This window comes from Trichomonas vaginalis, chromosome V, assembly GCF_026262505.1.
Source record: "Trichomonas vaginalis G3 chromosome V, whole genome shotgun sequence".
In the NCBI taxonomy this organism is placed as follows: Eukaryota; Parabasalia; order Trichomonadida; family Trichomonadidae; genus Trichomonas; species Trichomonas vaginalis.
This window is the reverse complement of record NC_067207.1, coordinates 33,595,674-33,611,989: the sequence shown is the minus strand read 5'-3', so window position 1 is coordinate 33,611,989 and position 16,316 is coordinate 33,595,674. Positions and strand designations below refer to the sequence as shown.

General features: G+C 30.4%; 8 protein-coding genes and 1 pseudogene across 9 annotated transcripts, besides 6 other annotated features; 4 read left to right on the top strand and 5 right to left on the bottom strand.

Moving 5' to 3' along the window:
• Positions 1 to 5,695: part of a mobile genetic element that runs on past the window's edge.
• On the top strand, positions 379 to 1,155 carry TVAGG3_0451040 (uncharacterized protein; the record flags this gene model as incomplete). Its single annotated transcript, XM_051234627.1, has 1 exon — positions 379 to 1,155. The coding sequence occupies one exon, from the start codon at positions 379 to 381 to the stop codon at positions 1,153 to 1,155; it is 777 nt and encodes a 258-aa protein (XP_051104357.1).
• On the bottom strand, positions 2,888 to 3,312 carry TVAGG3_0451030 (uncharacterized protein; the record flags this gene model as incomplete). Its single annotated transcript, XM_051234626.1, has 1 exon — positions 2,888 to 3,312. A coding segment is annotated over one exon (425 nt), but the record flags the coding sequence as incomplete, so codon positions are not given.
• Positions 3,362 to 4,243, top strand: TVAGG3_0451020 (uncharacterized protein; the record flags this gene model as incomplete). Its single annotated transcript, XM_051234625.1, has 1 exon — positions 3,362 to 4,243. One exon carries the CDS (start codon positions 3,362 to 3,364, stop codon positions 4,241 to 4,243), a length of 882 nt encoding a protein of 293 aa, XP_051104355.1.
• On the top strand, positions 5,152 to 5,478 carry TVAGG3_0451010 (uncharacterized protein; the record flags this gene model as incomplete). The annotated part of the gene is made up of 1 exon (XM_001292894.1): positions 5,152 to 5,478. One exon carries the CDS (start codon positions 5,152 to 5,154, stop codon positions 5,476 to 5,478), a length of 327 nt encoding a protein of 108 aa, XP_001292895.1.
• Positions 5,696 to 5,798: 103 nt separating the features above from the next.
• On the bottom strand, positions 5,799 to 6,220 carry TVAGG3_0450990 (flavodoxin-like fold; the record flags this gene model as incomplete). Its single annotated transcript, XM_001292893.1, has 1 exon — positions 5,891 to 6,121. One exon carries the CDS (start codon positions 6,119 to 6,121, stop codon positions 5,891 to 5,893), a length of 231 nt encoding a protein of 76 aa, XP_001292894.1.
• An 18-nt stretch (positions 6,221 to 6,238) lies between these two features.
• Positions 6,239 to 7,544: a mobile genetic element.
• Positions 6,319 to 7,448, bottom strand: TVAGG3_0450980 (annotated as a pseudogene). Its single transcript has one exon. A coding segment is annotated over exon 1 (1,130 nt).
• On the bottom strand, positions 7,439 to 7,783 carry TVAGG3_0450960 (flavodoxin-like fold; the record flags this gene model as incomplete). Its single annotated transcript, XM_001292838.1, has 1 exon — positions 7,439 to 7,783. The coding sequence occupies one exon, from the start codon at positions 7,781 to 7,783 to the stop codon at positions 7,439 to 7,441; it is 345 nt and encodes a 114-aa protein (XP_001292839.1).
• Positions 7,784 to 8,008: 225 nt separating this feature from the next.
• Positions 8,009 to 8,045: a mobile genetic element.
• A 1,180-nt stretch (positions 8,046 to 9,225) lies between these two features.
• Positions 9,226 to 9,263: a mobile genetic element.
• Positions 9,264 to 9,661: 398 nt separating this feature from the next.
• Positions 9,662 to 9,868: a mobile genetic element.
• Positions 9,869 to 11,492: 1,624 nt separating this feature from the next.
• Positions 11,493 to 11,710: a mobile genetic element.
• A 2,497-nt stretch (positions 11,711 to 14,207) lies between these two features.
• TVAGG3_0450910 (uncharacterized protein) lies at positions 14,208 to 15,020 on the top strand (the record flags this gene model as incomplete). Its single annotated transcript, XM_001296305.2, has 1 exon — positions 14,208 to 15,020. One exon carries the CDS (start codon positions 14,208 to 14,210, stop codon positions 15,018 to 15,020), a length of 813 nt encoding a protein of 270 aa, XP_001296306.2.
• Positions 15,021 to 15,179: 159 nt separating this feature from the next.
• Positions 15,180 to 15,835, bottom strand: TVAGG3_0450900 (uncharacterized protein; the record flags this gene model as incomplete). Its single annotated transcript, XM_001296306.1, has 1 exon — positions 15,227 to 15,796. One exon carries the CDS (start codon positions 15,794 to 15,796, stop codon positions 15,227 to 15,229), a length of 570 nt encoding a protein of 189 aa, XP_001296307.1.
• Positions 15,836 to 16,316: the final 481 nt, after the last annotated feature.

Genomic DNA, 16,316 nt, shown 5'->3' with positions numbered 1-16,316 from the left:
CAGTATAAACCGTTGAATCCGGAACTCTTACGATTTCACCATCCTTAATAAAAGGCATTGTACATGACGTAGTGCTTGGGTCAAATCTTTCGGGATTATAATTCAACATATATTCTAACGCTTCATGAACAGACTTATATACTGTTGTGTCGTTCTTCATGACAACTTCACCATTTACAATGAATGGCATTGTACATGGAGTTAAAATAGGGTCAAACTTTTCATAGTCCTTCCATGTTATGTATTTCTCGGTATTTCCATCAGAAATAACAATATATTTGTCAGTAAGTGTGAGAGAGTATTGACCAAAATATAAACGTTTAGCTCTGTCAGCTTCATACGCATATGCAGCAATACTCATATTTTAATGAGAATAAAATGTTGTTCTATTTGCAAAGTACAGACCCAAACGAATACGGGACAGTAAAGCTACAAACAAACTTAGGTCTACAGAATGAGCCACTTGCATTCAGAGTTGTTGACTTCAATACTATCGCTTCATTCGTTATAACAGATGAAACAGATTTCATGGAGCTTGAAATAGATGGAAAGAAGCATGAAATAAGATTTCACAATAATGTAGAATATAAGATGGAAACATTAGCTGGAGTGTTAAATGCGCTCATAAATACTACAATAAACAAGGAGAACGAAGAAAACTTAATGAATGTTAAACTTATTGCAGGAGTTTTGAAGTTCAGTTATGCGAAGGAGTTTAAGATAACACGAATGAGTCATAGAGTTCAATTGCTTCTGGGAGCATACCATATGACATTTCCTTTGAAAAGTGTTGACAAAACGATTGAGATGAAATCTGTTCCATACGTATGTTATGGTAATTGTTTATACGTTGAGTCAAAAATAGCTAATGTCACAGGTATTTCAGGAGTTAATAGTAAAGGTTCAGTAGAATATAAATCCTTCTGTTATGCAGTCAATTCAATGTTCATTCCAAACGTTCCTGTCATAGCAACTCATTTAGGTAAATGGGTTCGCATTAGTCCTCATAATTTGAAAGACATGCAATTCAGACTTGTTGACTTTCAGGGCGAGCCTGTAGAACTGAAGGCACCAGTGCGAATGACTGTTGAAGTTGACTTTTTAGAAAATATTAAATGCAACAGCTTACAAGAGAACTCAGAGCTAAAAATATAAAGTATGAATGTTATGTATTAGGTCATGAACTTTGGTTATTGCTGTTTGATGAAACAAATGAGTTAGTTATGTCAGTCAAGAGAACAGAAAAAGGCGTCAAAGGCGCCGAGCGCAAAGCGCTATATTGTGTTAGTGAAAACTGCACCAAGTCAATAAGATTAGGTTTGCATTATGAAGATGAGTTCGATACTGTTGAAGAAGTTTTGGATAGATACTATAAGTTGCTTTAATTTACTAAAACATATTTCAAACATAATTTATATTCTGTTGAAAGTTTTGTATATTCATTCGAATATTTATACTTAAACTCAACTCCTGGAGTACCTGGTATTTCAATGATGCGGATGTTACCTATTTTCATGAATGGTGGCGTTTGACCACAGCATTCGATTTCAGGGTCGAGATAGTCAATGACACATTGTTTCCCTGTTATTCGTGATATAACATTTTCAAGGTCCTCCTTTGTTAGAATTATTTGGTTCTTACTTATAAGATTTATCAAAAGCTTCTTATCGTCTTTGAGTAAAATTGTTTGGTATAACTGAAGAAGGTAATGGTCTACGTTATCTGAAGGATTTGTTTGAACATTTGTGTAAGGGTTGTCGTTGGCTTCTCTTGAAAGAATTTGGTCCAGTGGTGGATACTCTAACTTAACATCTGATGTAGCGTTAGCGTTTGAAGCTGAGTTTAAATTCACGGATTTCAGTTCTGGTTCTTTTTCTTTCAAACACTCTGAACTATAGTTCTTTATGACAATATTGTTTGTCGTTCGTGAGTCAACATTTGATGTTGGTTCAATTGGAACATTAACGGCACCAGCTAAGATGGATTTGCTTCTCATTTCATATAGAATAAAAAACCTTTTATATGTATGAAATGAACAATATACTCGACAAGGGTTTGAATGTAAAGCTAACGAATGAAAATATTGTTGAATTCACTGAGACAGGTGCAGTGTATAAAGATGTAGAACTACTGAACAAAAGAGCTAAGGGAAGAAGCAGGAACATGAACAAAGGGTGGAAGCCTATAAAATTTATTCAATGATGGCTCAGGAGGTTCAAAACATAAAGTATGCAGAAAGTTATAGAGTTTATGCTCTCAAAGGTGAAAAGCCTTCATTTAAGAACAGCTATTCTAACGCATATCCTCAAAAGTTAACGGATGGGGAAGTGGATGATATGAATGACAGCAAAAATATTAACAGAAATGGCGACAGAGATGCATGGAATTTGTTTACCATCAGTCAATTGAAGGTTAAACTTTAAAACAATGTTGGTCGTTCCCATGGAATATTTTTGACTTTAATGGTATTAGTCATGATATGAATCTCAAGGTATGAACGAGGAAGAGATGAGAGACTTATATGCTTCCCAAATTTCTTCAAAAGGTAATGTTATACCTGACTGTTTCCAAATGAGTTCAATATCATAGCGTGAGAAACCTTGAAAGATAAACGAAGTCAGTTATGAGACGTTTTATGTTTAAAGCAAGAAAACGCCATGTTTGCATAAGTATTGCTACAGTTAAGTGGTAATGTCTGACTTTAGTAATGATGTTAGCTAATGGTGAGTCAGGCTTTGACACTAAACCTTTTCCGGCGAAGTCGTCGCAAACGAGCAGAGTATTTGAAGGATACTTTTTGAAGGGGTATTTTGAAAGTTTTGACAGAATGTAGTTTGTAAGTCGTTTCATATCGTAAACTCCTGAGTACTGACGTAAGTGGTGTTTGTCAATAATTCTTTCCATCTCCTCAGAAGTCTTTTGCATTCCTGACTGTATAAATTCAACGATGGCATAATATTTCCTCTTACGTCGAATGTAACGTTGAAGAAATTCAATGAGTTCGCTATCTGGAACTTTAACGACAGAGGCTTGAACTTTTGACATAAATGTTTTCGCTGTTGAGTCCATAGAGTCTGAAGTTGCTGATATAATGATTTGGTCATAATATGAATTCGCTCCTTCGGAGCTCAACACGCCTTTAGCGTGTTCTTGACCTAAACGCTCTGTTATGAGTATATGACGAATGAGGTTAAATGTCTTACCTGACCCCATCTTTCCACAATAGAAATAAACACCATTTGAACAGAACTCATAGTCCTTACTGAAAGGAAGAATGAGAGAACTGTTGAGCTTTTCACTGCTTTCATTCATGTCTTCATCTACGTCATGTATTAAATGCTTCATTTTATCTCCATTAAAAATGCAAGTCAGAAATATTCAGAACATAGCACCGAGTCTAACTGACAAGAGTATAAAGATATACTATGAACACGTTATGATGAAACCAACCAAAATTCAAGAAAGTCAGTATACTTATGAATATCCAAGACACTGGGTAGAGTATGTAGGAGGTGAGAAAGCTATTGAAATCAGACAGGTTCGAAGTATTCCAGCAGGAAGAACAATATTATTGAAGAACTTTAATGTTTTGAGGTATAATGATGAAACAAAGAAGCAAGATAGTTTTCCCATTGCTGTGTATGTGAACCTAGACACAGGAGATGACATGAAAGTTTTTAACACAAAGCTTCAAACGGTACTGAGAGAACAACTGACTGCGGAAGGACACCCATTACCTTCAGAAGTTACCATAGTATATAATTTTGAAACAAACTCAATAGATTTTAAAGTCATCTCTGCAAAGAAGTCAGGATTTACATTTAATGAAGCAGATGTATATTCGAATGAAAACTTCAAAGCTATTGCATGGTTAGATAATGACGATTGCTTTAAGAAAATATTTAAATTCAGTGACTCAACGATGTCAATAGATGACCTTCGTGGAATGTTACCATCGATGTTTACAGTAGAAGGTTCAGCAGGATTGCTTACAAGATTGTCAATTGGTGGTATTTGGTCTCGTGAGAACATTGTTATAAAATCCAGTATAAGTGAATTTGCTGAAGAATCTATATTATGTCTTTCAAACTACATGTATTCGCCACCGAAGCATTATAGTATAACAAACTTTGTCAGTAAGTTTAACATAAGACTTGTCGAACCTTCTTCAATGAAAGATGTTGTGCTACCTAAAGATGGAAAGGATGGACTCATTATTGAGATGATTTTAATTGCATATTAAATGAGCTTGTTCTTGAAGGTCAGTCATGATGAAATAACTGTTGTAGAAGATGTTAGCAATTGTTCAGACATTTTGAAGCGAATAGATGAGATAAGAAAGAAGTTAGATAGACCGCAAAGCGGTGAGGGCGAAGCCCGTGAGAATGTTTATGTTTCATTGACTTTCTCCAGTAACGAGAACTTTTATGAATAATATTGAAGAGAGATGATTTTAATATGGGTGTAAATGGTAGCTTGGGCAGCTTTAGGCGCAATGGGAACAAAAGCATTAGCATTTGGAGCAAAAGCACTTGGAGCTTATGACGCAGTAAATAAAATGAGTGAGGAAGGGTTTCGAAGACATTAGATGCAAATAAAGGGAAGATTGGAGGCTGGGTTGCAAAGAAGTTAAGATTAAATAAAATAGGGCTCATAAATAAAGCATCCAATTTGGTTGCGACTGAGTCGGAAAATGCTTTAGGAAAGGACGATGAGTTTGCAAAACATGCAAAAGACTTTAATGACCAGATGAAAGGTGAAACAATGCATTTAAATAGAGTCGATGGAACTCTTCCTCCACCAGCAGTTCTTCCGTATGGTCCCTATGGAATGTATGGAAACCCTTACGAAAGACCATTTGACCCATTGACTGGTGGAAGTAACTGGTATCATTACGGACGAAGAAGAAAGACAGTCAAGTTGGAGACAGACGTGAAGAAAGCAACTAAAAAGAAACCAAGGAAGAGAGTTATAAAGCAATGAATTCATGAGGTGAAAAAAGAGGTGAAAAAAGAGGTGAGATTTCACCACTTCACCTAAATTTATTTTTGCGCTATGTTTTCATACGTGTGAGGGTGGTGATATCATTAATTTTAAGTTTATTTTTTTATTTTATTTTTTTATTTTATTTTTTATTTTATTTTTATATAAATGACGAAAACTATTGAGATAACAAACTACAACGGTCATGAGTTCAAGAATTTGTTCTTCGTTCCTCGTGAAAATACATTCTATCAGATACGAGGGAGAAAGGGTAAAGTTAGTTTGAGCGTTTATGAAGGAATGAAGAATGGAAAGTTTATACAAGCATACGATACAAACGGTAAACGTGTTTCATTAGCTTTGTCAAAACTTACTAACATTTATTTTGACAGTGACTTTGACTCTGACGATTGGAGCGACAGCAGCGATACTGAAGAATATGAACTATTGTGTGAAGCACAGCAATGGGAAGAGTTGCAATACTTTTGTAAGTGAGAACGTTTATTTTTACAGTAGTGAGTTCGTTAGTGAAAACGTTTATTTTTTCATTAGTGAGGTGAAGTGGTTGGCGGTTTTATAAATATTTAAGGTTAAGTTAGTGTTGTCGTTTGTGTTGTAAAATATACGTTAACGGTTTCATAAAGTGTCAAATTCACATATCAGGGGTAAGGTGGCGCGCAGTGCCTCCGTACACTTGATATGTATACTAACTATCATATTTTTACTATTTTATTTTTAAATCCATCATAAAGTAATATAAATTTAAAAATCATAAAATGATGTTACCTCATAGGAGGCTTGAGTTATTATATTAACTTTTACATATAAGCAAAAATGTTTCATAATTATTACAGAAAACTGTAAAAAATGAATAGAATAAATAAATTATCTTTATAATTTTTATGATTTATTGCTTTCCAAAATACTGTGTAAGGTGAGCTTCATAATTCTTAATGTAAGAATCGAAGTCTGGGTTCTTGATAACATCATTGCATTGGAATGATGGAATTTGCTTCATTCCACAGAATTCATGGGATCTAATAATTGGGCCATGAACACTATCTGCTCCTAATCCTTTGAAGAACTGATTTGGATCTGTTAATGATTCAACAGGAGCATTCCATGTGAATGAAAGCATGAACTTCTTGTTGGGGCAGAGGCCGCCATCACCGTACTTCTTTGATGGATCCTTTCTTGAGCGGCCATCACCAGACCAAATTGTACCATGAGCAACGAAGAAAACTTCATCAAGATATAGGGTGTCCAAAGGTGTGTTTAGCACAAACCTGAATACTGCGAATAGAAATAAACAAGTTAGATATATATAAAGTTTATTTAAATATAATCACCATTGGATTCAATCACGCGTTCGCAGCGATCGATCCAGGCTTCAAAGACACGCTTTAAATCATCATGAGAAAATTGCTCAAATTGCTCTCTTACAAAATTTTCAAGATCATCTGGACTCGCGAATTCGCGTCCTTCAGCTCTCTTTTTTAGCGTGCCGAATAAATAAAAGTCAGAGGGTGCAATATCAGGTGAATAAATTGGGTTTGGAACAACTTTGACATTGTTTTCCAACAAGTAATTCATTACCTTATGACTTTTGTGAACTCTTGAATTATCAAAATGAATTGCAAACTTTTGTTTTTGTTGTTTGGATTTCTCAAACTCATCAGAATTGATAATTTGAGTAAGAACATTGTCAATTAGATACTGAGCATTCATCGTATTAGGTTTTTGAAGAATATCAATTGCGATGATGCCATTCACACCCCAAAAAAACCGACAACATCATCATTGGCTGTGTCAATTTTTTTCTTCGGGAATGTTTGCGGATTTTCATCTTCGGGATCCACATGATTTTGGCTTCTGTTGCATATTGAAACCAAGACTCGTCCCCTGTTACTAAAAAGCGAAACTTCTTGGATTGATACGCACCCAATATAGAGAGGAGCTCTTTCGAAGATTGGACTCTAGATTTTTTTTGAACTGAATTAAGGTTGTGCGGAACCAACGTGTATACGCTAGTTTTGTAGTTCAAATAATTGTGCAGATAATAACTGACTGTTGTACGTGGTATCGTTGTCATCTCCTCTATCCTTCTGAGTGATGCTCTTGGGTCTTCATCTAGCGCTTGAAGAATTGCTTTGATTTTTCTTTGATCCGGCGATTTTTTGTCAATTTTTATGATGGGCGCCTTTTTGTTCATGAAGTGATACATCCTAACATGATACGTTACAGTGGAATAGCTAGGAGCATCCATACCGAAGCATTTTACCAATGTCTCGTAGATTTTTTTACAGTCTTTGCATTTTTTTGCAAGAGCGAGGATGTTTTCTTTATGATTCATTAAAAAAATGAAAAAAAATCCCGCCAAAATTTCCCGCGAAACCGCCTCTTGTCTCAAAATTCATTTTATATCCCGGCATGGCGCCAAAATACAACATACTCATCATATACATATATTCATATTTTTTATTATATATTTATAATCAGCATATATCTCCTTTAATAGTCTCATATAGAGCGCTGTGCTAAACGCACCTTTGGACACCCTATATTTCTTGACATGCCATGGTGTTCCAAACCACCAGATTGGGAACTGCCAAAGGAGAACATCTGTCCAGACAATCTTCTTTACTTCTTCTTCGCAGTTGTAATTTGAATCTGCTTTTGTAACTTGAACTTCATGTCCCTTTTCTTTGAGAGATTTTACTGCGTACTCAACAAGAGCTTCATTAAGCTTGCCCTTGGAAGAAATGAATTCCTTTGCACCATCAATGATCAAGATCTTCATTGAGTTTTAGTGAAAAATGAAGTCGAATTTTTTCAGTATTCAGATGTATTCAAAATAACCGTCGGCCAATCGTTATTTGATAATTATTTTTCATTATTTCAGGAAGGAAATTTATTATACTGAAAGATAAATTTTAAATTATCGGGATACAAAATTTTCTTAGAAAACTTTGAAAATAACCTCACCATTTCAGTACAATTGAATTGACCAATCTCACTATAGTTGTAATAAACAGAAATTCATCAAAAGTGACAGCTCTCAATTTTTTGACATTTGTAAATTCTAAATTGAATGAGAAAAATGAAATAATACTAAGCATAATACAATATTCTAGATTTAATTATAATTAGGAAAAAGTTAGTTTTGAGAGTACTTTTCATAGGCATATAGAATGAAATCTTCTGAAAAATAATATCACATAAACTCATATTATTTTCTAATATATAACTATTTTATATAAAAATCAAATTCAATGATCTTAAAAGCGAATGATAAACCTCAAAATTTACGAATATAATGAGTGGGAATATAATGCTTATCTATCATAAAACCATATGAAATATCAATTTTTGCTTTACGCCTAATTTTTGACGACAATTAGCAAAAAATGTTAAATGTTAACACTCAGTCCATTTGAATATGAAAAATAAAATTGACTTTGATTAAATGTTTTTATTTATCATGCAATTCTTCTTGCGACCAAAGATTTGAATAAAATTTCAAAAAATAAGATAGCTTTAAAAAATAATATACGGTAGTGTTTACTAATAGATGAATAGTATATAAATTCTATTAAAATGGATTTGATCCAAAAAAATATATAAAATTTGATCATAAATAAAATCGTTTTAAATTACTTCTTCATTTAAATTATAACAATTATTTTTGGTTTTATATTTTTTTGGATCAAATCCATTTTAATAGAATTTATATACTATTCATCTATTAGTAAACACTACCGTATATTATTTTTTAAGCTATCTTATTTTTTGAAATTTTATTCAAATCTTTGGTCGCAAGAAGAATTGCATGATAAATAAAAACATTTAATCAAAGTCAATTTTATTTTTCATATTCAAATGGACTGAGTGTTAACATTTAACATTTTTTGCTAATTGTCGTCAAAAAATTAGGCGTAAAGCAAAAATTGATATTTCATATGGTTTTATGATAGATAAGCATTATATTCCCACTCATTATATTCGTAAATTTTGAGGTTTATCATTCGCTTTTAAGATCATTGAATTTGATTTTTATATAAAATAGTTATATATTAGAAAATAATATGAGTTTATGTGATATTATTTTTCAGAAGATTTTGTGTTCTTCTTCAAAATTTTATTTTTTTATTAAAAAGAATTTTTACAAAATATACATTTACTTGAATTAATATTTAAAAACGTGCTCTATCAAAAGTTCCAAAAATTCAATATTTTAGCTTTTCTGAGGTGTCACTTTTGATGAATTTCTGTTTACAACATAGTCCGCGCAAAAACACTCCTTGTATCATAACAATATATAATATAAAAGAGTAATGCTAACAAATTTTTTTCTGTTGGTTTTGTCAAGTTTCTTGTCAAAACTATTCGTTAAATTTTTTAATGGAATTTAATGGGTAATGACAGTTACCTTGAAAATAGCAATATCAAATAAGGCATTTAATATAGTTCTATGAAAACGATGTATTAAGCCATCTTTTAATTTATCATTAAGGATACCCTTACGTGTCAGATTTTTTGCGCATACGAAGAAGTCATGCTAGACATGAGCTATAAACCTGAAATTTTAGCAACATATTTAAAACTTTTTAAACTACAATACACTTTAATATTCAAGAACAAAAATATTCTTTTTAGAAATTACATAATTATTTGAGAGGTTATCGATTTTGTAATTTAATCGTCGTCGTTATCGATTTTGTAATTTAATCGTTATCGTCTTTTTCTAAACGTGCATTTTTACATTAAAAGCAATGCAACTCCAAAATTAATTGGTATTTAGACTTTAATTAGGTGCAGACAAACGAAATGCAGTCCAAATATTTTGGTGATATATGAATTACATAAATTTAGGGAAATTGAAATTATATCTTTTTAAATTTTTAGGAAAACAGATTTATAGAATTGTTTAAGTCATCAAAATAATGCAGACTTAGGTCAAATTTTCCAAATTTAATCATTTGCAAGACTTTCAAGCGACTTCAAAATGTCGAAATATAAGTCCAAAAATAAAATTACGATTACAGTCTATCCTCAATTATTATCACGCTAATTATTGAGTGACCCATGCGTTCGTATGTATGTAATACCTTTTAAAAAGGAGATGAGAGAGATAAACTACATTTACAATTTAAATCTGATGTATTTACTTGTTACATTTACAAATGTAAATGTTTCTCGTAATGTTTACATTTTGTAAGTATAACGAATAAAAATGACGCACTTTTTTTACAAAGTCAAATTATGCGATACAACTTTACTTGTTACATTTACAAATGTAAATGTTTCTCGTAATGTTTACATTTTGTAAGTATAACGAATAAAAATGACGCACTTTTTTTACAAAGTCAAATTATGCGATACAACTTTACTTGTTACATTTACAAATGTAAATGTTTCTCGTAATGTTTACATTTTGTAAGTATAACGAATAAAAATGACGCACTTTTTTTACAAAGTCAAATTATTGTTCGATTTTTGCAGCTTGTAAACGATTAATTGTATAAAGCAATTGATATTAGCACGACATAACTGAATAATTCTAATATTGAAATCAAAAGCCCTTAAAATATCATGATATTTTAATTTCATAACAAATCTAGGAGACTATTTGATGAAAACATATCCGATGTGGGTTTTGTTGTATTATATAACTTGTTATTGACTTCTTAGCTTTCCAAATTTTTTTCGATAATGAGAAAACGAATGAAAAATCAACATTTGGTCCATTTAAAATTTGATTTGTTTACATTTTTTTTACTTTTTGAATTTCAATTTATATTTTCCTCAAGAAATACTTTAGATTTTAAGAAACTAAATCATATAATCTACTAAGAAAATATATTAAATCCTATAATACTCAAAGTTTTGTGATAAATCGATCTTTTTTATTTTACTTTTATTATGTTTTTGCAAACTTAAGGTCTCACTAGGTAAAACATAATACTCTTTGAAGTTAAGTATTTTCACAAAGAGAGGACCAACAATATCAAAAGATTGAATAAAGATTTGTATTATTTTATTTATTTTTAAGAACATGTTTAAGAACCCTCATTATCTCCACGAATATTGCATATTTTTCTATTCTAAGACCACCAAAATTACGTTTTAATATAGAAAATAACATATTTATGTGATGCTAAAGTCGAAGTCCTTAATATTTTTGAAATATTTACAAAATATGCTCTTTCTATCATCGATACTTTAATACAGAGCAAATTTAGTAAATGTCATCACATTATTTTTTCATAAATCGTTTTCGAACTTTTGAAATATTTATTTTAAACCAGTTTTCTACATTTAATATGTGAATTATATCAAAAGTAGATGGGCGATACTTGTAAATCTATTTAAACTATTAGTTTGCTATTATTGAAGAACTTTATAATTTTTTTTTCTTATGTATGGAATTAAAGATAATTTTGCCGATTCCAACTGGTTTTTCTATATGAGTTAAATATGCCAAGTGAAATTGGACTTGCCAATATTGTAAATTGAAGTATGGACTATATATCGATTTTCATTGATTGATGAATAACTCGGAGTAATGTAATTGTTGATAATGAAAAATAGTTTTCAATTGCTGGTAAGGGCCAATGTATGTTCAATAGCTCCGAAAGCAAAAAATGCACGTTTAGAAAAAGACGATAACGATTAAATTACAAAATCGATAACGACGACGATTAAATTACAAAATCAATAATGACCCTAATTATTTTATGTGAAATCTATATAAAAACATATTTTGCGAGCGTAACTTTTTTCTTTATAAGCACCTTATATGACTGATAAACTGTGAAGGCACATAATTGTTAATTCATAGAGTTGATATGTTTCCAAAATTGAGAGGAAATTTGAAAATTGAATACCCTTTCAATTCAATTTTCAAAAGATATCAGCTCCTTCAATAATTGAAGGACGATTTTGATCATTTGCTCTTAAAACAAGTATGCCATGGAGAAAAAAGTTACGCTCGCAAATCTGAAATATAACTATCATATAAAAAATTAAATTTCTAATTTTTTACTCTATAGATATTATTGGCCACTTGTGTAATGCATAAAAGTTTATGTCATATGCATACATTTGGAAGTATGGGAGACGAGGGAAATTACTTCTATGAGGCACTAGGATTTTTTAAAAATTTCTCTATCGGACTCACCATTCAATTTCTCGAAAATTAAAAAAAAAAATCAATAATAGCTAAAATGTATTATGCATAACAAATTTTAATGTTACACGGTATTTTTTGAACTTCATGACATGAATTTTCTTTTATTATTTTTTTTTGGATTTTCTATGATTTATGCGATAGGCTGGAACAACATTGTAAGTGCAATATATCATTTATAGAGAAATCTAAAACTTCAGCATTCAGAACTCGCAACCACAAAATATTCATTTGCTAAGTAAGTAAAGTTGATTAAGTTCGACACTTAGCTTTTATACGTAAAACCAAGTGTGTATTGTTATTTCTTGTTAAATTATTGAAAAAAAATAAATTGTAAGAGAAACGATACTGATTATTGAAATAATATTGAGGGTAGCTGCAGATTTCTTCATTAACATACCGGAAATTTGTTAATCTTGGTTTTCTATCATAAAATCTGTCGAAGAACTCTAAAAACGGAGATATGAAATAGAGATCATGTAAATCTAGAGTATCCTGTCAGAAAAATAGACTAAGCATGTAACCCTTTTTTGGTAAAACACTTTTTACCACTTAGTCATACAGATGATCATTAAATTTAAACGAGCACTTTTTGTCAGAATTTATTCTTTACAAAGACAGAAGATTTTAGTATTATTTAATATTAGTGCTGTAGCAAAATTCAAAAAACGTGAAAATTCAGTGAATTTGTGAATTCACATTTTTTTTCGACATTTTTCTTGATATATCCATGCACATTAAGAACACAGCTTTGATACGCTTAAAAAAGCATATTTCATATGAAATTGTTAAAGAAATAAACAATTTATATTAAAAATTGCACTTATGGCAGTTTAGATATATAATTTATATATAACATATATACAAATCCATAGACAAAGTGCAATAACTACAATGTTGTAGAAAATTACAGCAGAATACTGACTTTTGAAGGATAATAAGAATTCTTCTAAATGTTGTATTTTTATAATTTGATTGATTTTTTTTACTCATTAATCTTTTATGAATAATAATATTTTAATATATGTGCTATTAAAATTTCAAATTTTGACTAATATATCTAAGTTATCTGAACGAAACATTTAGAAAATATCATACTTACATTGAAATAACAAGTAGAGCATATTAATAGCAAGTTTCTTGGCTTTATATCTATCATCTATTGTTGTTTGATCAAACAAAATTCACTCTATTATATGGTGTCAATTAATTAAAACAATTTTTAATAGTTATTTATTTAGTGCGAATAAGTGCAAACTCATAAATGAATAACTTAATAGTAGAAATGAATTATCTGATATAAATCTCACATTTTGTCCATCAGAAATACTTTAATTGCATACGCATAACTATTAGTAATACGTCTGGAGTGTCAATTAATAACAATCCCACAACAAGTAAAATTCAGATTTTTATTAAACTTATTTTTTCCTAAAAGTTTTCTCAAATTACTATATATACATATGTGGATAAAATAATAGTAATATTGTAAAAAATTAGATAATTTTTTTTATTTGAGAACCTCTCAAAAGTTCATTCAATTTATCAATTGTTTCAGTTTGATGTATATTCATTTCTGGAGCCTAAAACTTTAGCAATCATGACAATATCATATTTTCTTTCTAACTACGCAATGTAAGGGTATCCTTAACAAAAAATTTGATTTCGAGAAACTGATTTAAGAAAATTAGATTAATGCATATCAAAAATAATTGATTTTTTCTATTAATAACTTCATAATGAATATATGGAATCAATATTTTCCCAATCAAAATTTCGAATTCAATAATCTTTACAAAAAACAAAATAATTCCATTTAAATGAGTATTACATTAAAACATCATTATATCATTTCATGACGGGTTTAATATTAGAAAAATCAATTGAATATGATTTTAATCAATGTAGATTTTTTTGTATTTTGATGAAGATCTAATTGTTCTAATGCTTAATCAAAAGATCATTAAATTTTATTATATTTTTTGCTTCTTGTAAACTTCTCAAATTTGATGCATTTTGAAATTTTTATTGTTTAATGGAAGAAGAAGATGTCGGCGAGAATTTTTCACTAGATATTGCAAGTAGTGATCTTTCCAAGTGCTTTACAGATGAATTGCCTAGTCTACAATTAACTCCTGTAACTGATAACATAGATACATTTACAAAATCAGATAATTTCCCAAATGCCTGGTTTGGAAATCTTACAGTTCAAAAATTATATAAACCTACATTCCCTGGTTCGGAAGCTAACACAAATGCTTTAGCAGTGGTTAGAATGATATGCATTATTAACATTTTAGAGAAATACAATGAACTAAAGAAAAGTGTCATATGTAATTTCAAGAAAAAGATGGAAATAATGAAATATGATAAACAAATTGATCGAAATACTGCCCAGAAGGAAGTTGATGATTGTGTTAACTGCCTAAATCATATCGCAAAATCTGCTGAAAATCAAATAGAAAACATTTTACACTCAACAAAAAACAAAGCTGATGATTCATTGAACCTTAATAAACTTGATATTGAGAAAGAAAGAGAAGTTTGTAAGATCATATTTGGTACAGATATCAAATCAAAACTTCCTCATGGCATAGTCGATAATCTTTGCAAGAAAATTCAAAAAGACAAAATAAAGATTCAAAGACTGATTGCTCAAAGACGATATTTCTTAAAAGAGAAATATGCAAAAGGTGATGGGTCTAGACCAAAATGGGTTCCAAAAGAAATCACAGATCAAATGTTATTAGAATTTTCTCAAGGAACAAGAAATGCAATTAATATTGGATCTAGTGAACCAAATACACAAGATGTTATCCTAACATTTTATCAATTGCCATTGTTTTAAAATAATATTACTTATTTTACCAATCAATTATAAGAATAAAATAATAATCAAAATTATTTGCGTTTAAAAGTATAGTTGGTATGAATTTGGAAGGAATTTCAAATTTATATTCCAATAAAAAGAAGGAAGTTAAAAAAAATTGGTAATTACGAAAACGCAATTGATTTATACAAACAAAGAAATGATAATTGAATTGATATCAGAAGTTAACGAATGAAAGTCAATGAACTAGGAATTCCGCAATAATCCATGATAGAAGCTGTATTTGATATTAAACCAACTGGTTGCAATGGTCTAGAAATATCTATTTCTTCCTGATCTTTGATAATATTATCAGGGTTTGGTTCTTCAGGTTCGACTTCTATATTAAGATTATTGTAATACGGCATCTGATCTGTAGAACTTCCCCAATGAATAACACGTGGTTGATTAGATTCTACTTGTTTTCGAAGATTTTTGATTTCGTTAGTTGTTGGGAGGCGAGATTGAGGCCTTGAGGGAGATCTTCCAAATGATTTGAAAGGTTGTTTTGTCATTACTGACTTCGGACGACGTGCAGAAGTTGGGCAAGATTTTGGAATTGATTCGATATCAAGAGAAACGACGTTTTTAGGTGCAAACCTTAATCCTGTTTGTTTTGGTACTAATTTTTTAGCATGATTACGTGTTGTTTTTGGAAGAGTAAATACTTCAGGTAAATCTCCGATTTCGCTAACGTAATGAATAGGAGTCATAGGTCTACTTACTTCTGTTTCAAATAGGCCGCCATGGTGCATATTAATTTCGGGAGTTATGCAGCCTCTCATCGGATAAAAATTTTTTTAACGGATATTTTTCTGATGTTTACGTAGATTTTATGGAAAATCTAACTTGTCTCGGAAAAATTTTATAGCTGTCTCTAACTCGAACTTAAGTGAATGGTTGGAATACTCAATGCAATTACTTTTACCTGAATTCATACATATATTGTTCAATTTGTATTCAATTCTCGATTTTATACAGACAATACAGAACGTTGAACTAGATACATACTATTTAAAGTTACAGCACATTAACAGAAAGTATTTTTACCAGAGCATTACCTTTTATTTAACATTTCGATTACTTTAATATTGCAATATTTGATGCTGCTTGAAAAAAATCTTTCTACGTGTTTATGCCTATGATGAATCATAGATGTAAATATATGATTACCAAGTCTATTTAAAAATTTTTATTTTTTTGACATTCGTTTTGTTTCTCTTACTTTCCAAGATGTTGTTCGTTCTGAAATTTTACAATATCCCAAATAGAGAT